At 41.0% G+C, this 25670-nt stretch overlaps 1 protein-coding gene across 1 annotated transcript in view; it reads right to left on the reverse strand.

Annotated features, from left to right (window-relative positions):
- LOC109930100 (voltage-dependent calcium channel subunit alpha-2/delta-4-like) overlaps positions 1-25670 on the reverse strand; it is a 375911-nt gene that overhangs the window by 3677 nt on the left and 346564 nt on the right. Inside the window, exon 35 of the mRNA XM_048607861.1 lies at positions 854-969. Within this exon, the coding sequence (XP_048463818.1) occupies positions 854-969 (116 nt within the window). The remainder of the gene's footprint in view (positions 1-853; positions 970-25670) is intronic.

Below are 25670 nucleotides of genomic sequence, written 5' to 3' on the forward strand. Positions count from 1 at the left end.
CAGGTGATCTGTAAAATTCACAAATGTAACTGCAGTTATAAATTCACTGATGTGATACTTGTGAAGTTGTCATTCAGGGGAACAATCCTGTCAAAGGGATGTCTTTGTAAAAAAAAATCCTGTTCAAACATGTTATGACACACGTCCATGGTAGGTAGGACAGACTTGAACCCTGATGTTCTAGTGCAGAGGACACTATCTTTATGCCACAAGATCCTACATGTGCTTTTTTAAAAAAAAAACAATCAACATGTTTAGAGATATTATTGTGTACTTCTACAGCACGTGGAAATTGAACCCTGGTCTTCTGGTCCACAGGTTGGGGCATACTACTGCACCAGAAGACCCTTAAGATACTATACTTTTTAAAAAGAAGTCAACCATCTTTGCTAAAATTTTCCAACCATCCTATTCAGACAGCTATTATGCCACCTCTGGTGCATGCAGGACTTGAAGCTGGGCCTCCTGGTCCAAAAGTAGGGACATTACAAAGGGGCACAGGATCCTAACAGCCTACACCAGTATTCTACTTCTTCATTTCTTTCAGATGTGGAAGGCTAATAAGGGGAATGTCTCCAAGGTCAGTCCTATTGTGTGGCTCTGTAAACAAAGTGCTGGCAAGAATGTACCTATTAAGGCAGTCAATAAGTTGTCCACTGACCTTTCTTTTAATCCAATTAAGAAACAAGGACATTTTTGATTTTCTGATTTCTTATTTATGAAAGAACAAGGCCAAAGTGTGATCAACTTGGTTTACCACAGGTGGACACAGATTCCAAACCCTTCCCCAACTCTTTTTGCCAGTGTATGTTTTATGTAATGTTGTTGCAATAATATATGTTTTTATAAAGGATATATTTCACTTCTTTTGGTTCCAGTGTTACTGGTGGGAAGATGCTGCAGTCACAGTATGCTTCTGTCACTAGGAGGAGTAGATTGCTGTTTTCAATGCTCTGCACAACAAACATTCTGGAAAAGAGGAAAATACACAGCAACTGTAAGGCACACAATTAGAAGGATGTTTTCAACGTTTTCCCCAGTTAATTAATCACTACGCTTTGCTTGATTTGTTAATAATTCTCCCTGTTTCAAGTCAGTCAGCACACACATGGGGGAAGAAAGGGGGATAATTTGGTCTGGGTATTTACCAAGGTGCAGGAGAAGTTAAGTATTGAAGATGATCGATAAAAACAGTGGATGCGAAAGTGACAGAAGCATGTTAGAAGTTAAAAGAAAAATTAATCAGATGAAGAACATGTTTTCAGTGACTGTAGGTTTGCTGATGACTTTCATTTTGTTTGCTGCCTTTCTGTTGTGACAATGCTGTGGCTTTAAGAGGTTATTTTTGTCCAGTATCTGCAGTAATTTGCTCCTACCTTATTTTGTGGGCTTGAAGAAGTAGAAGTTATTTTTCCCTCTCTCAAATACAGCCAAAAGCTGGGGTTCTCTTCCTAGGCTGCTGGATTGCATGTGAGACAAAATCTGATTTCTGAATTTGCCTTTTTGCCAAAGGGTGTATTTATAGAATGTTATTATATTGAAACAGTGAATTAGTAATAGCCACTGTATCTATTATTCTGTTAAGTTTTCCAATAGAGCTATATTATTCTAAGTTCTTCTTTCATTTGTTGTATTTTAATTATAGTGTTTAAATAATGTTTTGCTTAAGAACATAAGAACATAAGAACGAGGAGCAGGAGTAGGCCATCTGGCCCCTCGAGCCTGCCCCACCATTTAATAAGATCATGGCCTATCTTTTTGAGACTCAGCTCCACTTACCCGCCCACTCACCATAACCCTTAATTCCTTTACTGTTCAAAAATTTATCTAGCCTTGCCTTAAAAACATTCAGGGAGGTAACTTCAACCGCTTCACTGGGCAGGGAATTCCACAGATTCACAACCCTTTGGGTGAAGAAGTTCCTCCTGACCTCAGTCCTACATCTGCTTCCCTTTATTTTGAGGCGATGCCCTCTAGTCCTAGTTTCACCTGCTAGCAGAAACAACCTCCCTGCCTCCACTTTATCTATTCCCTTCATAATCTTATATGTTTCTATTAGATCTCCCCTCATTCTCCTGAATTCCAATGAGTATAATCCCAGTCTACTCAGTCTCTCTTCATAATCCAACCCTCTCAACTCTGGAATCAACTGAGTGAATCTCCTCTGCACCCTCTCCAGTGCTAGTATATCTCTTCTCAAGTAAGGAGAACAAAACTGCTCACAGTACTCTAGGTGTGGCCTCACCAGGACCCTATACAGCTGCAGCATAGCCTCCCTGTTTTTAAACTCCATCCCTCTAGCAATGACGGACAAAATTCCATTTGCCTTTTTAATCATCTGCTGCACCTGCAATCCCACCTTCAGCGATTCATGCACAAGGACACCCAAGTCCCTCTGCACAGCAGCTTGCTGCAATTTCTTACCATTTAAAACATAGTCCATTTTGCTGTTATTCCTACCAAAATGGATGACCTCACACTTATTAACATTGTACTCCATTTGCCAGACCTTTGCCCACTCACTTAGACTATCTATATCCCTCTGCAGACTTTCGGCGTCTTCTGCACACTTTGCTCTACCACTCACCTTAGTGTCATCTGCAAATTTTGACACACCACACTTAGTCCTCAACTCTAAATCATCTATGTAAATTGTAAACAACTGAGGTCCCAACACTGATCCCTGAGGCACACCACTAGCCCTGACCGCCAATCAGAAAAACACCTATTTACTCCTACTCTTTGCTTTCTACTGGTCAACCAATCCTCTATCCATGTCAATACATTACCTGTAATACTGTGCAACTTTATCTTATGTAGCAGCCTTTGGTGTTGCACCTTGTCAAATGCCTTCTGGAAATCCAGATACACCACATCCACAGGTTACCCATTGTCCACCATGCAAGTAATGTCCTCAAAGAATTCCACCAAATTAGTTAAACATGACCTACCCTTCATGAACCCGTGCTGGCTGTTCCCAATGGGACAATTTATATCCAGATGTCTTGCTATTTCTTCCTTAATGATAGATTCATGCATTTTCCCCACTACCGAAGTTAAGCTAACTGGCCTATAGTTATCTGCTTTTTGTCTACTCCCTTTTTTAAACAGTGGCGTCACATTGGCTGTTTTCCAATCTGCGGGAACCACCCCAGAGTCCAGTGAATTTTGGTAAATAATTACTAGTACATTTGCTATTTCCCCCATCACCTCTTTTAGTACCCTGGGTTACATTTCATCAGGGCCAGGAGACTTGTCTACCTTTAGCCCCATTAGCTTGCCCAGCACTGCCTCCTTAGTGATAATGATAGTTTCTAGGTCCTCACCTGATATAACCTTCTTGCCATTAGTTTTCGGCATGTTATTTGTGTCTTCCACTGTGAAGACCGACACGAAATAATTGTTTAATGTCTCATTCCCAGTTATTAAATTGGCCTTCTCATCCTCTAAAGGACCAATGTTTACCTTCGCCACTCTTTTATGATTTACATATTTATAGAAACTTTTGCTGCCTGAGCTAGTTTACTCTCATAATCTATCTTACTTTTCTTTATAACTTTTTTTGCGGCTTTCTGTTGGCCTTTAAAGATTTCCCAGTCTACTAGTTTCCCACTACTCTTTGCTTTTTTGTATGTGTTTTCTTTCAATCTGATACTTTCCTTTATTTCCTTAGACATCCATGGCTGGCTATCTTTTTTCCTACAGTTCTTCCTTATCACTGGAATATACTTCTGCTGAGCACTGTGAAAAATTGTTTTGAAAGTCCTCCACTGTTCCTCAATTGACCCACCATAAAGTTTTTGCTTCCATTCTACCTTAGCTAACTCCTCCCTCATTCCTTCATAGTCTCCTTTGTTTAAGCACAGGACATAGGTACTGGATTTAACCTTCTCATGCTCCATCTGTATTTTAAATTCGACCATACTGTGATCGCTCCTTCTGAGAGGATCCCTAACTGTGAGATTAACGTCAAGTAGTTTGACCAATTGCATTGTATCTGCAATATGGGACATTACATTTGCCTTTAAAATAAGAAAACTTTAAGGTCGAGGCTACTTTAGGAGGTCTGGTCTGGAACATAACACCGGTTAAGAAGAAAATTTGTGTGGAAGGAGAAGTTTTCTTAATTGTTGAAGTTGACGGAGTTGACATTATTGATATGACTTGATTAGTTAATCAGTGCCCTTATATATAGTAGGTCAAAAATGGATTCATGAACTAAACACTTGCTTTATTTGATGTCATGTTATCTCTGTATATGATCTAGCATATTGTGATTTAGAGCTGGTGGAATTAACCACTGGTTTGCCTTTGATTACATTCTTAGAGATTTTAATTTTGTCTCTGAATGACCAAATTAGCAGAAAAACCTGTTGGAAGCATTCAGGCCACCTGCTGATAATGATCTTATTAATGGGGTCATCATCTGACACATCCTGCTGAGTCTGCTCCAATTGGCTGAGACCAAACCGAATGAGATTGATGTTGCAGTTAGAATGTTTGGTGTTGTAGCTGATAGTTTTTCACTTTGTGGTTTGTTATAGTATATCTGTACATGCTGGCAGACCAATAATAGGCCCTGCTGTTTCAACAATGTGGAAGATTTCAAGTATCATATTGACAATGAAGATGGACAATGTCATTGCAAGTGATGTCAGACCAAATGTAAACACTTAACTAATTGTGTGTGATTGCACTACATTGTGTCAATTTCCTGCGTACATCTCTTGTAAGATATGTAAAAGGTTGATATTTGCACTTGCATCTGGATCAAAGTTGGAATTTAGTGCATGTTGTCAATTTTTTTTGGTGTAAAACCATTTGGATGGAGGCCAAAGCTTCAGCTTTTTGGACAGCATCTATTTTTCCCAAGCAACCTGTTAGGAGATTTTATTACACATCTACAGAGCAGATGGGACTTGAACCCAAGCCTTCTGGTCCAGGGGTTGGGACATTATCACTGCTCCACAAGACGGTCGTACAGTATCTCATTCATTTTGCTGTTAATGTTATGACATGAACTTGAGCCTACATGTCCTGAAATTGACTAGAACATTGTCAGGATCTTTGGATTCAGTTCAATTAAGCAGGCTCCTTCATCCTTGGTTGGAGCTGCACCTATTCAGGCAACTGGAGAGTATTCCATCACAGTCCTGATGTGTTTTTTAATCAATATTCCAAGAAAAGATTATCTGCTGATCATATTACTGTTTGTGGGAGCATGCTGTGTAAAAGTTAGCTGCATAAGGTAAAGATTCTGAAAGAATTAATATTGAATTGCATTAGTTGCACCCAACCTGATGGTGTGCCAGAGTCTTCAGATGGAGAACAAAAACAGAAGTTCTGGAAAAGCTCAGCAGGTCTGGCAGCATCTCTGGAAAGAAAATTAGAGTTAAAGTTTTGGGTCCAGTGACCCTTCCTCAGAACAGTTCTTACTGAGGTTCGAATTAAGGCATGTCAATTGTGACTGGGATTAGGGTGCTTTTGCTTTGCTGCATCTGATGTTACATCAGACCAAGGAGTATTTGTTGCTGACACTTTAAATGGGAGATTGTTGTACTCCCTGATGCTAAATCTATTGTTTTGATGAGCTACATCCATTGTTTTGATGGGGCGGCACAGTGGCTCAGTGGTTAGCACTGCTGCCTCACAGCACTAGGGACCTGGGTTCGATTCCACCCTTGGAGGACTGTCTGTGTGGAGTTTGCAACATTCTCCCTGTGTCTGCGTGGGTTTCCTCCTGGTGCTCTGGTCTCTTCCCACAGTCCAAAGATGTGCAGGCTAGGTGGATTGGCCATGCTAAATTGCCCATAGTGTTCAGGGATGTGTAGATTAGATGGGTTACAGGGGAATGGGTCTGGGTGGGATGCTCTGAGGTTCGGTGTGGACTTGTTGGGCTGAAGGGCCTGTTCCCACACTGTAGGGATTCAATGATCTATAAAACAATTGCAGGGAATAATATGCATTATACTGATCACTTAATAATCAAAGCAAAATAAAGAGAGAAGTGTGCTTTTGAGAAAGTGTACCCTCACTAATTTCCTATTTGTAATTGTTAATATTGAGTCACTGTGCAGCCGGTGCGTGGTCCATTATTCTCTGAGGAGTTAAGCGCTATTAGACATTCTGCTCTGCTCCCTCCTCTGTAGCTGGATTCTCGACTTCCTAACCATTAGACCACGATCAATAATGAAGACAACAACGCCTCCCCCATGATAATCCTCAACACTGGTGCCTTGCAAAGCTGCGTACTCAGACCTCTGCTATATTCCTTATACACACACGACTATGTGGCCAAATTCTGCACCAGCTCCATTTACAAGTTTGCTGTTGACAGGACTGTTGTAGTTTGGATCTCAAACAATGATGAGACAGAGTACAGGAAAGAGATTGAATGCTTGGTGGCAAGGTGCAATGACAACAATCTGTCCCTCAACATCAGCAAAATGAATAAACTGGTCACTGAGTTCAGGAAGCGAAGTGGATGATGTGCCCCTGTCTGCATCAATGGTGCTGAGGTGGAAATGGTCAAGAATGTCATGTTCCTGGGAGCGATGATCACTAACAATCTGTCCTGGTCCATCCACATTGACACTACGGTCAAGAAAGCACAGCAATGCCTCTACTTCCTCAGAAGTCCAAGGAAATTTGGCATGTCCATAAAGACTCTTACAAATTTCTATAGATGCACCATAGAAAGCATCCTATCCATATGCATCGCAGCATGGTATGGCAACTGGTCTTCCCAAGACCAGAAGAAACTATAGAGAGTTGTGAACGCAGCTCAGTCCATCACACAAACCAGCCTCCCATCCATCGACTTCATCGGTACTTCCCTCTGCATCAGGAAAGTAACATAATCAAAGACCCCATTGGGCAGAAGATACAAAAGCTTTTATCCACCTAAGAACAGATTCAAAAACAGCTTCTTCCCTGCTTTTATGAGACTTTTGAAAGGACCTTTTTAATGTTAATGTTGATCTTGCTCTGCACCTTCTTAGCAGCTATAACATTGTATCCTGAACTCTGTTCTGTTACCCTGATGCACTTGTATAGTGGTATCTGCCTGTAAAGCATGTAAGATACAACTTTTCACGGTACCTCGGTACACATGACAGTAATAAATCAAACCAAATTCGAACAGCTCATATATCTAATTTATCACATTCATCAATTGCAAGGAAAAGCAATGGAATGTTGCTATTTCTTTAATGTAGATAAGTTCTAAATGGTTTCTTTGTTAGACTTTGATCAGCTGCGATTAGTACTATTGTTTGTTGGATGTAATCCATCAAGCCACATCCTCCTGTAAAACAGGCATTATCTTTTACATGCTAAGGTACAAGGAAGCTATTTCCTCCTGTGGACATGTCAGAAAATTCTGGACATTGCAACCATTTTCCTGGCATTTTCAACTCTGTTTTTAAACGAGACTAGAGCTTTAAAAGAATCAATTTGCTGCACCTTGTGCTTCATGCACCAACTCTCATGGAGCATAATTATTTACATTTCCCATGATTTCCTAATCTAGGTTAAACTGTGTTCAACTGCAATCTGTAGCCTTGTGGCCTGCCATGTCCTTCACCCTATTATCGTCATGTGGGGATCAACCTTGGTTTAATAAAGAGCGCAGGAGGACATGCCAAGAACAGCACTAGGCATAACTAAAAATGAAGCATATTATGACTGCTGCACCTTTCAGTCTTAGAGTCATAAGATTAATACGTCACATATTGTCTCAACGGGCTAGTCATTGACAGCAGCTTAAGAAATGATCCCTTCAAGATACATGTACATCATATCACAACATAGGTTTCTCCACTCTGTAAAACTGTTCAGCTACAGTCATTAACGAATATCAAATAATCAATTAATTAGCAATTAGCTATTGGGAAAACTGAAGACATTGTTCTTGGTCCCTGCTCCAAACTTTGTTCCCTAGCTACTACTCCATGTCTCTCTCATGTCAGTTTAGGAACATACTACGGGCTGGACTGAGGCCTGACATGCTGAAAATGTAACACTGACAGCATTTTAACCTGCTGTTGTGAAATCAAAATTGTGCATTCTGCTTAATTCAGTCACCTTGCTTGCTATATTTATGGTACTTGTGGCCTCCATAAAACACCCCCTAATGTTAAAAACTTAAATATTTTGATCAATACTATTTTCCTCCTGTTTCTCTTGAAAAGATCAAGCATAAAAGAAAAAGCATAAAAAAATCCGGTTTCTCCTCTGTCACTTCAGCTAACCAGCTCTGAAACAACAGCAAGTCAACCCAAATTCTCAGTCATTGAATGGATCCTACCATGAGAGGAAAAAAAATTGCAAGATAAATTTATTCAGAGTTTTACTTCACACATGGCTAGAGGAATTGAAATGAAGTGAAACAGTTAACAGATAACAAAGACATGGATAGATTCAGAGATCAGTACCAATGCCTTGTCATAATAGATGGGGAAGTAGGAACTGAAACATACTGGCTCAATGATGTTGGAAATCAGATATTCTCATCTAACAAATATTATTAGTTCAGTGACATAACTACTATACATAACCGTGGTGCTGTCTTATCTGAATACATGTAACCAGCAGATGAAAATTGAAGGACAAAGGATATTTACTATCCATATAAGACCCTGGAAGATGCAGATTAACCTACAAATGAACAGATAGCACATGTATCCAAACCAGGTGCAGTGATGCTAAATTATACCAATTTGGGTCCTTTGCTGGCTGTAGAATTCTGACTGCGAATATTTTATACAAATGGAGTGTGCGCATGTACCAAACATTAAGCAGCCTAACCAGCTTAAATGGGCTGAAGGCTGCTCATAACTTCAATTTTTAAAAGGTTGAAATACATTTTGAATTGTTATTTTTGCAGCCCAGAAGAATGAGGAGTGTTCTACAGCTCCTTTCCTCCACAAAATTTCACCCTGTTTCTTCTTAGTTTAATAAACTAAATGATTGGATGTGCTCAATTCCAATGTGGTGGACTGTTTCCATGACCAAAAATAATGACAAGGTGACAGGACTTGAAATAATTTTACAAGAATTAGGTACAGTATCAGAGACTTTAGGTAACCTGGAATTGGAAGATGTCAAAACAAGACAGGAGGACATGGCAACAATTGGTGTTGGTGGCAGAACACAAATGTATAATTGTGGTATTAAATGACTGAAAAAGCTGCCAAACTGCTTTTAGGAGTTTTCATGAATTATCTTTGCTAGAACTCAACAACATCTCATTCACTTTCTATTTATATCTCCTGACCATTCTCCATTTCTATTCTTTATAAGTATTTATTTGGGAAAATTTAGAGCCCATTAAGGAGATAGATGATAATACTGTGCAAAATATATCTTGACAATAAGCGTTAGCATTGGGTACTGCCAACAAAAAAAAACAATTAGAATCAGAGTTGTATTCTCCTAATTCAAGTCTAAATACCCCATCTTTTACTAGCTGACAAGGGTGGAGTAAATATACAGCAATTCTTCATTTCTAAGGAGGCAGATCAGAATCACTTTGTGTAAGAAACTGATACATAGCTGCAGAACACAGAAGCTTTTTTTCTATTCTATGTTGCTTCAGGACTTAGTTGGCAATGACTCAGCTCTGAGATTGAGACAATCTCAGCATGGCAGCTATGTCTCTCATATAGAATGGAAACTCCATTGTTTAAAAAAATATATAAAATTAAAGTGTTTTCAGCTGAAGGAGCATAAGAAATACAGACAAGGACTTTACATTCTCTAAAGAACAGTTCTCACCTTGCTCCAATCTCCTACTTGGCTCGTCTAATGTGTGTCTTTTCTATTGTTCCATTTTGCTGTTTCCAAATTAATTGAATTTCTTACTGATACTTGCTCTCATCCAGCTTTTCTTTTTCAAAGTATATAAAGGAACTGGCTTTGACTCAAATTGACCAATTGGAATATTGTGGTCTCAGATATGGACTGCAGATTTTCATACACATTGATACACCACATGACTGAAGAGTCATGCTCAACAGGTTGTATATCAAAAATAGTCCAGCAAATATAGCTTCAGTTACAGACTGTGACCATTCCAACATTATCAAACTATTGCTCAACAAGAGCAAGGATATATCTTAACAGAAAATATTATATGCCAGTTAAGTTAGGTTCATGAATGGAGGTGGAAATATATTTTCTAATTTTATGTAAGAACTGAATAATATATTTTATTATTTCCAGACTTAAATATTTTTGCATACATCAATTGGCAGTGGTTTGTATGTAATTTAACAATTGTGGCCTTCCATTTGACTCTGAACTGAGCTTCTGATCCTATATCCTCTTCGTCAACTAGATCACATATGTCCATCTCCATAACATTCTTCATCTCTGCCATACTTCAGCTCAACTGTTGTATCAAACTTCAGCTGTGCTTCTGCTTTCTCTAGGCTTGACTATTCCAATATTTTCTTGACTGATCTCCTACATTCCATTTGCAACAGACCCAGTCTAACAATTATTTTCTTTGGGATTCGACCAGCACGGCCAGTAGTGGTGCTCCACCCAGAGTACATTCTGCACCAGTGCCACCAGTGTTTCCTCCAAGTGATGTTAAACATGGAGCAGCACTGTTTCATCAGCTGAGGTGGAGCCGGTAAGTGGTAATCAGCTGTAGGTTTCTTTGCCCATGCCTGACCTGATGATTGAGACTTCCTGGGGTTTGGAGTCAATGTTGAGGTCTCCTAGGGTGACTCCCTCCTGACTGTACACTACAGTGTTGCCACCTCTACTAAGTCTGTCCTGCCTTTGGGACAGGATGTATCCAGGGATGTGATGGTGTTGTCAAGGATAGTTTGTGTATTCAGTAAGTATGTTAGGCTGTTGTTTGACGACTCACTGTGACATTTTGGCACTAGCCCCCAGATGTTGGTAAAGAAGACTTTGCAGGGTCGACAAGGCTGAGTTTTCCCTTGTCTTTTCTGGTGTCTAGCTCAATGTACGTTGGTCAATTCAAGTTCATTCCATTTCAAAAATTGTTTTAGCCCTGTGCTTCAACCATTTCAAAGGGCATTTAATGGTTAACCACAGTGTTGTGGGTCTGGAGTCACACGTAGTCTAGACCAGGTAAGAATGGCAGTTTTCCTTCCTTAAAGGGCATTAGTGAACTAGATGGGTTTTTACAACAATCAACAGTGGTTTCCTGCATTACCAGAGATGCTGTCACTGTCCCTCCCTCCACATGGTCCAGTATTAACAGACATGTTATCACAGTCTCTCATCCAGAATGTCCTGCATCACTGGAGATCCTATCACGGTTCCTCCTCTATGAAGTTCAGCATAGCCAGAAATGCTGCGGGGGAGCTTGATGAAGATGGTGAGAATCCCAAGCAACTTGCACAGTTTTAGGATGTCATGCTCCTTGTGTGGTGAAAGGCCTATTCATAACTGCATTAATACCAGTGACTTTGGTGGGAGTTTATGCCAAGCCTATCCATGGGCTTTCCCCTATGGACTTGATCAGCATGGAGAGGGAAAGGATACAGGTTCAAATAAATGCCCTCTCCATATCCAAACTTACTATGGGGGGAAACAGCATAAATCTTCAGTTGCTAATTGTCATCTCCACACATTTCAGTGCTACTGGCAATGTTGTAACTGTCCTTGGTTCAGAAAGTCTAACATTTCTATAGAATTACTAGTACTGTCACCTCTCCACACTAACTGCTCCGAATACAGTCGCTGTCCACCAGCACAGTCTGTGTTACTAGTGGATTATATAACTGTTCCTCCCCCTTTGCCTTTTCCATGCACAGTGGATTGTTCAGAAATGTGACTTTGATTCTGCATGGAAAGTGTATTTATTGATTTCTTTCTACTGTCTGTGTTTTGCTTGCTTGCATGCAAATCTAAGACTCTACATTCGAGCAGAATAAGCTTATGCAGGGGTGATGTGCGTTTCCACATGAGTTAACTTGAAAATCTTAGTGGTGAACAATGTAGAAGAGAATGCTATCATTTAGGTTAGACATTAAGTGGGTATTCTAATGATTGACATGAAGTGGGAATTCACTTGTTATCCTATATATAAGAGCAGACTGAAATTGTGATAATTGAATTGTGTGGCACGTTTGTGATGTTTGACTTTGGTCATAAAAGTTTATAAGCGTGTCAGATCAGGCTTCAGTTTTATCCTTCATTGCCTAGCTACCTGGAATAGAACAGTTGTAACCCTAATATTTCACTCATTGAAAGAATGTGCTCTAAACAAAATCACTATCAAATAAGTAAATAGGTGTTGAAAGCTGATGGCTTCAGAGAAAGAAGAGATACTTTTAAAAATTGAGAGAAGATGAAAAATGTGGATTAATATAGAATCCTATTAACTTTTAGCTGTGAAAGGAATGGGATATAAGTATCCTCTGTCAGGTGGTTACAAGGGTTCAGATACAAAATAGTAGCACTCACTGTTTTCTAACATACTCTGTATAACACAGTGTGTGTCTGATACACCACAGCCTTCTGAACAATGGTATTGTTTACGAGATGTAGAAAGGCAATACAACTCAAGAGGATGAAGAGAAAACAAATTTAAAATATGTTTATAGTTTTTATTCCATAACAGCTTGGTTTAATCTAAATGTTCTGCTTAATGTAATGATGATCGAAAGATTACAAAAATGACTAAGGCTTTCATCTGAGAACTGAGGTTATTTAAATAAACCTGGAGTGCAACATTGATTCAATTAACCTGTTTTAGTTTATTCAACACTTTTATTAATATAAACAGCTGAGTGACAATTACCAGAAGCAGGTTGAGTCTCCAATAAATCAAATTCACAATCTTTATTTTCAGCCATGTTTGGGTTAATGTAGTTGTGGCATAATCATTAACTCATTCTTTGATAAATTGCTTATTGAAGAAATGAATTAATTGCACATACGTCAGGGGATAATGAAGAAGAAAAGGAAATCTGACCATGGACCTTTAAAGATAAACTAGTAAGCAAAAAAGGCAACAGTAATTGAATGGTGTATTTTAAGAAAATTCTACTCTTCACCAGTATACCTTAAGTGATTTTAAACCACCACTGATATTCTTTATCTCACTCATTGTTGCATGTTAGAGTATAAAATTTCAATATTTATAAACTATACAATTATATATTTTAACATACATCAAATAATTGCTCTTTCATGGTCACTGTAACAAAAACTACAATGGCATCACAAATCAGTGACATGGTTCACAGATGACCAGGTGGGTTTTTTTCATTACTTTTTCATTAAATTAATTATTACAATCTAGCGTTTCTCCCACATACCTCTTTGCTTTCCCTATCAGTTTCTCTTGAGATCTACATATTCACCGTTCTATCAATACTGATTTTAAGCACTTCAATCCACTTGCCCACAACATTAAAGCAAATTTTCACAAACCCCAGTGACATCCTATGAGGCAGCAAAGTGCCCATAATATCAGGGAAGTCTCAGATTGGGAGTTATAAAGAGATCATTTGTCATGCATTAATTCTCAGCACTTTGAATGTGATTCTGGTTTTCTACCGTTCATTCTCCTTCTTAGTAGTTTGGTAGCCTTTCATATGCATTTTCCTCTGTAATCAATGTCTCTGTGTCACTGCCCTTTGGAGTTCCACTGACATGTGTCTCAATAAAGATACTGCAGAGTTGATTCCATTATATCAATGAGGAGTGACCTGCATAGGAAAGGCATGACTGCCGATAATGGGTACATATCCCATGATCTTCTATCCACCAAAGGAATGGATGGAAACTGCCATTCACATCCTTATTATTACCACTTGTGCTTTTTCTCCATGACTGCTGTTGAATCAGTCTTTGTATCTTCTTCAAAGAATGCTGCCCTTGTATTCATGATCAATCCACAAGCCCTTGTTATTAAATGGAGTCAGCTTCTATCTACAGGGATGCTTCACTGTTTATCTGTCATAATGGAGCTGTTTATATTATTAAAGATGGTGAGTAAACTAAAACAGGTTAATTGAATCAATATTGCTCTTTGTTTATTTAAAAATGCACTGATGTTATAGTTACTTGTGTCACACTTTACTGGTGTAGTGCATTGGAAATCAAGCCTTACTATTCCCAGACACAACGCATAAGTTGAAGATTTTATCCAAGTTAGCAAAAGTTCCCCAATTTACCTGTCAGTTTCAACTCAGGCAAACAGAAACAAGAGGGGGTGGGGTGTAAAAGAAAAAGAGGAAGATTCAATGGCCCCTGTTCACAAACCTCACTGAGATGATCCTTTCACAAGCCCAGATTTCCTGTTCTTGAATTTCTCTTCTCCTAGGTACTTTTAACTTCACTTGCAGGAAACACAGAATGACCGGATCATAAATGATAACATATCTGATGTATCGGTTAAAAGCAAAAGCTTTCAGCAACTGGTGGGAGAAGATAACTGGATATTTTTCAAGCTCCAGTTAATTTCTACTTCAGAGAGACGCACCACCTTCCCTACAGGAGGTCTGAAGGTTTCTTGCAATGTCATTCTCACCCACAAGTGGTTCAGCTACCCAGGAGAAATCACATAGTTGTTGACAAAAGCTATCAGTTTGCCATCGACAACTGGTCATCACTCCAGGGCTTCTTTTTGTTGGCCAAATTTCACTCTTTACTCATCCCCTGGTGCAATCAGTGACCTTCACTGGCTGAACAAAGCAGCAATGTAAACACCACTTACAATGACTTTCAATGACAAGCTTTTAAAAAGTGCAGCAATCTCATCCACATTACTTGTTTTTTAAAAAATAATCCTTATCCCATTTCAGTCTACAATCAAAGTACAGAAGTAAAATCTCATTAAGTGTGACAGGCAATTGTTGAAAACTGGGTCTAATTGATTGCTTGGTTTTCATTGAATCATAGAATCCCCACTGTGTGGAAACAGGCCATTCAGCCTAACAAGTCCACACCAACCCTCTGAAGGGTATCCCACCCAGAACCAATCCCCGTAACCCTGCATTTCCCATGGCTAATACACCTAAACTGTGCATCCCTGAACACTATAGGGCAGTTTAGCATAGCTGATCCATCTAACTTTCACATCTTTCGAGTGTGGGAGGAAACCAGAGCACCTGGCAAAACCCCGTGCAGGAACAGGGAGGACGTGCAAACTCCACACAGACATTTGCCCGAGGCTGGAATCAAACCCAGGTCCCTAGCACTGTGAAGCAGCAGTGCTAACCACTAAGCCACCATGCCACCCCATGGATCATTTTACAGTGAGTATATTCTGAGTCAGCTGCTTATTAAAGGCATAGTGATTTTGAGGGACAAGATTAAATTTTATGAGGAACAGAAATTATTTACCTTTGCTCAGTCTAGAATTTTGCCTTACAGATTACAGGTTCAAGCATTGTCAGATGTGCCATCTTTCAGATGAAATATTACATTCCCAGTTGGGCATAAAAGAATTCATTGCGTTACTTAAAGACGAGCACAGAAGTTTTCCTGATGTCTTGGTTAACATTTATCCCTCAAATAATACATAAAATAGATGATTCTGTAATTTAATTTTCTGCTCGTTATTATACCAACTGCAAACCCATTTTGAGGTCCACCACTGTTCCAAAGAGCTGTTGTGTAGAACCACATCTTATTTTCTTCACAACATATCAATAATACTAGACAAGGACACGAAACATGATTCTATGGAGGAAAATTATGCTAACTGCCTTCTTGAGTCAATTTCTTTCATCAAATCACCTATGTAGTACTGCACTCTTTTTTGTAAATCTAATTTACCCCCTAAAGGATTGTAATGAGCGTAGGTCACTTCCAAGAAAAGTAACCTCGCTGACATTTCACCTGGTTCCCAAAGATAATTAGACAAAAACTCCAAAACATCAATTAATGCTACCATCTACATGACTTCGCTCTGAGTAGACACTCTTTCCAGGTAGAAATTTTGTGGGACCACTAGTCAGTATTCCACTGTTTTTATCTCATCTTTTACATTACCTTACAGCCTTCAAACCCATACTCAACTGTGTATCATTCAGCTTGTGTACATGGGAGTTAATTTAACAAATAAAAACACTAAGTGTTATACACAGTGGGGAGCTGAAGGAACACAGCAGGCCAGGCAAATCTTCTGAAGATTTCTGAAGCAGTGTCCCGACCCGAAACGTCAACTTTCCTGCTCCTCTGATGCTGCCTGGCCTGCTGTGTTCCTTCAGCTCCCCACTGTGTCATCTCTGACTCCAGCATCGTCAGTTCTTACTATCTCTGACTCAGTGTTATAAATATCTTCAAACTGACTGACAACCTGAGATATATAAACCTGCATACTTTGGTTCCCAGATATAATCTGAAGATTTCTGAAGAAGGGTCCTGACCCGAAACCTCAGCTTTCCTGTTCCTCTGATGCTGCTTGGCCTGCTGTGCTCCTCCAGCTCCACACTGTGTTTTCTCTGACTCCAGCATCTGCAGTTCTTATTATCTCCGCTTTTGTTCCCAGCTGCTTTTTCAATTTGAAAACGGTGATATAGCACACCCTGTTGACAGCTCAATAAAGCTGCAATTCTTCAAAAATACAATTAATGACAATTCATATGGAAGAACATTTGCACTTACATCATCCCTCACCAACTTAGTGGAATGTCTCAAACCACTTCATGAAAAAAGTGAACTTGAGAGCTGTATTATTTTGATTTTTAAAAGAATGAATTAATAAATGGACTTTATCATACAGCTCAGACAATTCTACATTGCATAAAGATTACCGAATATGAAAATATGAAAATATCCTATCAATGAATGATATTTAGATTTGTACTAATGACAAATAAGTTTTTTTCCAAACCTATTTTTGAAGAGGAAGAGCATAATTGTTACAAGATTCGATCTGCAGAATGCTATTTTCATACATATTTCTCAAATATTTAATTTTGATACACAGCACAACTGTTCATTTGCTTCATTGGGAATGAAATGGAAATGAAATCATTTAGAAAATTACACCAATCATTTTATATTTTTCATTCACTAAAGTCTATTAATGTTCACTAACTTTGCTTTGATGAAGGAAATCTGCCATCAGATCATTATGTGAATGAATCTTCATGTGTCTGGAAGCACACAGCAATGTGGTTGACGCTTAAATGCTCTCTGAAATGACCAAGCAAGCCCCTTGTATCAAACTAGTACAATGAAGTTTAAAAGGACTGAAGCTGGACAGACTGGCTGGCATTGATCAGGGTCCAGAAAAAGCAACAGACCCAGCCTTGCTACTCCTGTAAAATCCTCCTTACTAACCGGTGGAGGCTTGTGACAAAGTTAGGAGAACTGACCTATGGATCCTCTTCACCTGATGAAGGAGCAGTGCTCTGAAAGTGTGTGATTTCAAATAAACCTGTTGGACTATAACCTGGAGTCGTGTGACTTCTGACTTTGTCTGACCCAGTCCAACATTGGCACCTCCACAATTATGGATTAGTGAAATGACAACCTGACATAGCCATACTTATTGAATCATACTTTACAATGTCCCAGACACCACCTCACCATCCTGTACATGCCTTATCCTACTGACAGGAGGGACACAATTGTGATGACAGAACAATGGTATATATTAAGGAGGTCATGGTCCAATTGTCACGGACCTCAGGAAGTCTCACTATTATCAGGTCAAACGTAGGTAAAGAAGCCTCCTACTGATTACCACCTATTGCCCCAAACCCCACCCCTGAAGTGATGAATCATTGCTCTGCCATGTTCGCCACTTACAAGATGCACAGACAGTGGCAAAGGCACAGGATGCACTCTGCACAGGATTGTCCATTACCAAGAGTGGCTTGTTAGCACCACCACTGAGCTGAAAGAGTCCTAAAGCTGCTAGATAGGTCTTTGGCAGGTGTTGATGGAGCCAACCTGAGGGAAAACCTACTTGACCTGTCACCTCCTCCTCACCCATCTACCTGTTACAGATACATCAATCGATTTCAGTACTGAAAGGAGTGACCATCATACGGTCCTAGTGGAAACAAATTTCTGATGAGGATACACTCCATTGTACTGTGTGGCACTAGCGCAGTACTAAATGGGTTAGACTTTGAACAAACCTCACAACTCATAACTGAGCTCCGTGAGATACTGTAGACTATCAGTAGCAGAAAGTAATTTAATCACAATCTTTATGCAATTTAATCACTATCTTTATGCCCCGGTCTGGCCGATCCCTCACTCCACCATTACCATCAGGCTAACAGCCATTGAGTGCTCTATAAAGAGTGGTGTGATACAGCTGAGAGGTTTTGTCTTGGCCTCAAAGATTCTACACAATCTGCTGCAGATGTTGCTACAGTAGTTTGGATTTGCAATGAACTATAGCATGATTGTGGCGATACTATGGTTTTAAGAGGTGTATTTGGTCCTTTTTTCAAAATGGCAGAGATACCGTGCAATCTATTCCAAACCTAATAAGGTAAACAGCTTGTGAGGCCTTGAATTTTCTTTTAAAGTCGGAATAGAAGCAGCCTAAATGGGTGGAGTCAAGCTCTCACAGAACCAGGTTTTGTTTTAGTTTTGGCTTTCGGTAGCAGTTGCTGCTGGGTTCTTGAAGCTAGTGGTGGAAGCTGCTTTTCCTCTCTCTGTAACAGCTAAAACTGGGGGTTCTCTTCCTGTTGCTAGAATGGCATGTGAGACAATCTATTTTACTGAATCTGCCTTTGCCAAGAGTGTGTTTATGGGATCTTACTATATTGGAACAGTTACTGCTTAGTAGGTAAATAATTCTGTTAAATTTTCCAAAAGAGTTGTTATTCCAATTCTTTCTTTTGTTGTATTTTAACTATTGTGTATGAATAAAGGGTGTTTTGCTTCAAGACTGGTAGTTTGACCAATTGAGTTGTACTTGGAATGCCATGGCTGGCATTTGCCTTTAAAATAAGAAAACGTTAGGGTCTAAGCTATCTTCTTCATATATTTTGAGGGGGTTTGGTCTGGGTCATAGTATCTGGTCACGCACTGCACCTGCAACCAAAGCCTCAGTGTAGAGCAAGGAAATAAGAACATAAGGGAAAGGTAGGCCATTTGGCCCATTAAGCCTGCCATTCAATAAGATCCAGGGCTAGGCTGAACTTGGTCTCATCTCCAGTTTCTCCAAAACCCTAGCCTCTATAATTTGCCGAGAATCTATCTCAACCTTTAATATGTTTTATGACTCAGCCTCCACAACTCTCTGAGGTACAGCATTCCAAAGAATAATGACCTTCTGAGAGAAGAAATTCCATCTCATTTTCATCTTAAATGTCCAACTGCCCCTCAGGTTGAGACTTCCCCATGAGGGGAAATATCCTTTCAGCTTTTATGCTGCTAAGTTCCCCCCAAATCTGATACATTTCAATAAGGTCTCCTGTCGTTCCTCTGAACTCCAATGATTGTAGGCCTAACCCCCCTCAACAAGGCCTCATAGGACCTACACCTTCATCCCTGGAATCCAAGCTTACATGAACGACACTCAGTGATTGGATCAGAACATCTAGTTTTACTACAGCTCTCTGATGTTGGGTGTCCTCCTGTGTGTGATGCAAGGGAGGTTAAGGCCTTGGCCACCATACGCTGCAGTACAGTTGAATCTGTAAGTATGCTAATTGAGTTGGCCAACACATTCACACTGGAAAGGGAGGACTCCAAGCTCTGTGTCAAGTTGGTGCTGGACTCCACTATGTTCTTTGACATTGATTGCAGATTTGTTGATACGATTCCCATGAATCAAGCATTTTATTATTCATACACATCAGCGTTCTTCTATAAGCTAACATTGTGAGGTCTTCCAAATCCTCTGAGGCAGAACATATGTGTGACTTGGCCTTTGGAGAGCTGGTACCTGTAACACATTTTCCCTGCCCTGGTTTCAGTGTCTCGATACTTTTAGATTTTGCATCTAAAGTATCTTCCAAGGCATATGCAATGTTTGATCTGGTGACTGGGAGAGCTAATGACAGTATTGCTTTATCATCACTGTTTTTCTGATCTTTTACTTCTTTTCCTTCTAGCACTGCCTGATAGCTTGCAGTTCTTGGATATTTGAAAGGAGGAAAGAACAAGAATGAGTGCATGGTTGGGGTTGGTGTGGATAGCAAGAAGTGTATAAGTACACTGTCAACAGCTTGAAATCAAAACACTGTGGGATAAGGGGGAAAAGAATGTAAGAAAAAGGATTTTTATGAGATCGTTGTATCCTACTGCCTTTAGTTACGTGTTAACTTGTCTAATAAGAAAGAGGGTATTGTGTCATGGGTTGCTGCAAACTGTTTGGGTGATTGGTGATTTGAATAGCGTGGAGCTTGTGAGATGAGATGTGAGGGTGAAGCTTGTGGCAGTGCTAAGTGTGTGAATGTGAGGCGATGCTATGAGATTTGAGTATGATCCATGACAGATAGAAACTGTTGGGAAATGAGAGATGTAAGTATCAAGGAGAGTTTAAAAAAAATGCTCTGGTTGTTTCAATAGCTATTTGTTGATATTTTCCAAAGGATTCCACAAATTAAAAACTAAATGCTATGGATGGTAGAAATCTGAAATAAAATCCAGGGAGCAGGCCAAGAGCACTGGTCATGAGGGGACATAGGCCGACAGCTGACAAAGAGAGTATGCACCTGAAAGCTCCCAAAGTCATGGAGAGTGGTTGTGAGGAGACTCAGGCTGAGGTGACGTCAAGAAGCAACGGTAATCTACCACAGAGATAGTAGGAACTGCCAATGTTGGAGTCTGAGATAACAAGATGTAGAGCTGGATGAACTCAGCAGGCCAGGCAGCATCAAAAGAGCAGAAAAGCTGACGTTTCGGGTCTGGACCCTTCTTCAGAAATGGGGGAGGGGAAGGGGGTTCTGAAATAAATAGAGAAGGGGGAGGCAATGATAGAAGGTGGATAGAGGAACAGATAGGTGGAGCAAAGATGGACAGGTCAAGGAGGCGGGGATGAAGCCAGTAAAGGTGAGTGTAGGTAGGGAGTTGAGATGGGGGTTGGTCAGTGAGGAGGGAGGGGCGGGTAGGTGGGAGGGAAGACGGACAGGTCAAGGAGGCGGAGATGAAGCTAGTAGGTAAGAAGTGGGGATGGAGGTTGGTCAGTGAGGCGTGAGGAGCGGACAGGTGGGAGAAAAGATGGACAGGTCAAGGAGGCGGGGATGAGCTGGGCTGGTTTTGGGATGAGGTCGTGGGTGTGGAGATTTTGAAGCTTGTGAAGTCCACATTGAGACCATTGGGCTGCAGGGTTCCCAAGTGGAATATGAGGTGCTGTTCCTCCAGCCTTCGGGTGGCATCATTGTGGCACTGGAGGAGGCCCAGGATGGACATGTCGTCCAAGGAGTGGGAGGGGGAGTTGAAGTGGTTTGCGACTGGGAGGTGTTGTCGTTTGTAATGAACCGAGCATAGGTGCTCCACAAAGTGGTCTCCAAACCTCCACTTGGTTTCCTCGATGTAGAGGAGGCCACAAATCCTCATCGCACGACCTGTTTTTAAGTCCAGAATGATGGGAGTGGCCCATTCACTGGGTTCACCAGCCATTCCAGTTCCACCAGTACTCCAGGCCGGATAACATGTGGTGCTAGATTAACCTTCGGACTCCTAGGATAAGCCTCTGGCTTCAGTTGTAATTTAGTTTCAACTCCTTTCATTTGCCCCAAGCGTTCCTTTGGGGTCATCTTTGTACCTGTCCAGGATCTCTTGCAAACTCATGTTTGAGTCTGCCAGCCTATTAACCATGGCAAGTTCAGCCTTAATTTTTGTAACTGGGGCATCTGAATAATGGAGGATTTTCACCTTTTACCATGTAAAGTGGCAATTCTGCACACTGGTCCCTTAATTGTACTTTCACCAGTACATAGCCCTTCAGAGGCACCACTTGTTCCATGTATGGCTGTAGTATTATATTGGAAGGCCACTCCCATCATTCTGGACTTAAAAACAGGTTGTGCGATGAGGATTTGTGGTGACTTTAAGGTTGCAATAAGCCCAGACCTGAGTGCAGATCAATTCCCTTCCACTCATAAAAGACCTATTCAGTGCAGGGGGAATGAAATTTTCAAAAATGGATCTGCCACAGGCCAATGCCTGCAGATGGCAGTTACAAAGGAGTCTCAGTGATACACAGGGGACTGTTCGACTGGAAGGGAATTCCTTTTGGCACCACGTCAGCCGGCTGTATCCCAGAAGACCATGGATCAAATACTAAGTGGGTTGCCAGGAGACTTGTGTTAACTGAACAATACTTTGACTACTCGATCCTCTCAGAGAAGCATTTTAAAAATTTAGAAGGAACTCTAACAAGATTGCAGGAGCATGGCCTACAAATAAAAAGGAGAGAAACGTGAGGTTTTTTAAGACTCTATAAAGTACTTGGGCCATGTAATCGATGGCAAGCGACTACACAAGGTGCCCATAAAGATCAAGTCTATCATGAAGGCCCCTAGACCAGAGAATGTATCTCAACTGAGATTGTTCTTGGGACTTGTAAATTACTATGGCAAGTTTGTGTCTGATCTGTCAACCGTGCTAAGACCCCTGCATTGATTGCTGGGAAATGGACTCAGGAATGTGAGGTACCTTACTGGGGGGTGAACCAAGCCTTAGAAAGGTTGGAAGTGTTAATGCATTTTGACCCGAAGTTGCCGCTACAGTTAACATGTGATGCCTTGTCTTATGGGGTTATTGCTGTACTGTCATACATCTTACTGAATGGAGAAGAAGGCCCATTGTGTTCACATTGAGGTCACTAATGAAGATGGAGGAGATTTATGCTCAAACTGAAAAAGAAGGATTGAGCATTGTGAGGGGAATTAAGAAGTTCACCTATTTCTTTTACAGCAGGTTACTGTGTTAAAGACTGACCACGGACATCTAGCGTCCATTTTTTGGCCCCTATTTGGGGATACCGTCAATGGCGTCAGCATGCCTGCAGAGGTAGGCACTGCCTCTGTCAGCGTACTCATCTGAGATCACATACGAACAGACAGAGAAGCACAGCAATGCAGGTGTCCTGTCAAGGCTGCCACAATCGGAGAGTAAAGATGTTCTTGACTGGAACCTGAAAATTATGTACTTTTCCCAGGATGACAAGGTGCCAGTGTCAGTGAATCAGGTACAGAACGCCACTTGGAACAACCCAGATTGGAGCTGAGTGATGGGCTTAGTCCTGAGAGGGAGGACCAGTCATGGAAACCACTCAGAATTAAACCCTTGCCTGCCCAGGAGGTGGGAGTTGTCCTTGTTGGATGGGTGTTTAATGTGGGAAATGAGAGATGTTATTCCTCCCCTGTTAAGAAGAAGGGTGCTGGAACAAGTGCTCCCTGGGCATCGTGGCATAATGTGAATGGAGGAGATAGCCAGGACCTATTTTTAGTGGCCAAATGTGGACTTTCAGGTTGAGGAGAAAGCAGAAGCATGTGAATTCTGCGCACTAGTAAGAAAGGTGTTGCTGTTACAACCCCTTCATTCATGGGAATGCCTCAAACACCATGCCAGTGAATTCACATTGAATTTGTGGGACTGGTGGAGGGACAGATGCTACTCATGGTCTTGAATGGCCACTCCCAGGGGCCTGAGGTTTTGGTCTTTGAGGAATCCCCACTCCCCTGAGAGGCTGATCATGTCAACATAAACTGGAGAAGGGTTTTTTTCTCTTTCCATTTTTTTGTATATATTCCCAATGATGTAAATATGTTAGCCACAATGCTTATCTAATAGATATAATTGTTGTATACATGTTTATTAAAGGGAGTTTTAAAATAATGGGGGGGGATTGTAATATATGTAGTTGTGGCTGCTACCCCTTTAAAAGAGTTGGTTGGGTGACCTGGAAGGGCGGAACTTGGGTCCAGTCCAGAACTGGCTGTGGACGTGTGAGCATCCAAATGAAGTGTTCCTGTTCAGATTTACCATTTATCTACCAAGTATATGATTCCTGGCTCCAAAGGAAGAACCAACATAACAGTTATGGAACATGCTCCAGTCTCACCACCTCATCATGGCACAGTTCCAACTCACTTAGAATACAGTTCTCCACTTCCATGTTGGATTTTGGCGTGCACAGTCACCTCTCAATGCAATATTGCAATCAGACACCTTTTTGCACAGGGACAAGTACCCATCTTATACATTAGAGCAGGTTGTATCTCAGGACTCTTGCTTTTGTAACAATAACTCACTATGTTTGCCTCCCTGAATGCTCATCGCAACTCTATCTTGCCTTTTAGCACCTTGCTGCCTCATTCAGAATTTACAGGCTCACAATATCTCTGTCTTGTTAACCTTCTACACAGAAACAAAGCCAGGTAGCTCATCACATTTGCCAACATCAGTCAAGTGGGTAGACAAGTCGCTGTACGGCATAGAGTTACATCAATGTCACATCCACATCATGCACCAGGACTTTATGCAGCTAACACACCGAATACTGAATGGCCGTAACTCAAAGTCTAAGGGCATTTGTCCTCAGTCAAATCAAGAGGGACTGTCAGCAGTCAGGTGGGTTCCACCACGGTCAGTCAAGTGCAGTGTCTGATCTCAGTCTAGGGGCTCACTCACGGTTAGTCAGCCTTTTCAGGTGTTTAGTGTCAAGGGTTCTGTATCATCATTGTCTGGGGAATTGACCATGCAGATCAAGTGCAAGGAGTCAGGAATTAGTGGTAACTCAGGTGGGGAGCTGTACAGAGATCTGTGAGGGATCTGGTCACTCATCAGTCAGGACTGCCCTTTCAAGACAGTCAAGGAGGTGGGTCATGGTCAGTCGTGGGGATATGGTCAGTAAAATTCAAGGTGGGTTCCTCAGGGGCCAACGCTGTGATATGGAAATTGGGCAAGTAAATTGTGAGAATTAGAGGCAGGATGTTGTGAAACAGAGGGGACAATAACTGTGATGGGAGCAATTCAACATATAAGGGTGGGAGCCATCAGTCCATTGCAGGATAAAACAAAGAACTGCGGATATTAGAGATCTGAGAAAAACACAGAAGTTGCTGGAGAAACTCAGCAGGTCTGGCAACATCTGTGGGAAGAAAGCAGAGTTAATGTTTTGAGTCTGTTGACTCTTCAGCAGAACTGTTAGCAGCTGGGAAAAAGCGTATTTATGCTGAAGCTGAAGTTGGGGTTGGGAGGGGGGATTGTTGGGGGGGGGGGGAGGGGAGGGAAGAGGTGAGCAGATAGGTAGAGATGGAGCCCAGAGAGAGAGGAATATGAAAGGGGTAGGTAGCAAGGACATTATGGATAGTAGACTAAGACAGGAGAAAAGCTGAATAGTGATATTAAGAGCTGAGAGTAGGGGAAAATGGGTAAACTGTAATGAATGCAACCCACATAATGTTTTAATGGGCCTAGAAGTACATGTGACTGTACTAAAGCACCTATGTCATTATGGGACTAGTTGTGGGGTGGGTAACAAAACATGGAAGGATGTAATCAAGCTCGATTGAACTCGATGTTGAGTCCGAGAGGCTGCAGGATCCCCCCAAGTCGAAAATGTAATGATGCCAGACCTGCTGAGTTTCTCCAGCAATTTCTTTTTGGTCCATTGTAGGACAGGGGTCACTGCAGGGGGTAGTCAGAGGGTTTAGTTGACTGTCACCACCATCCTGACTTCAATAGGAAGCAGTACATCACGATGATTGTCAGTGGCTAACTGTAGACCCAGGTCTCTGGAGTAA

The sequence above is a fragment of the Rhincodon typus genome, chromosome 18 (genome assembly GCF_021869965.1).
Source record: "Rhincodon typus isolate 14 chromosome 18, sRhiTyp1.1, whole genome shotgun sequence".
NCBI lineage: Eukaryota > Metazoa > Chordata > Chondrichthyes > Orectolobiformes > Rhincodontidae > Rhincodon > Rhincodon typus.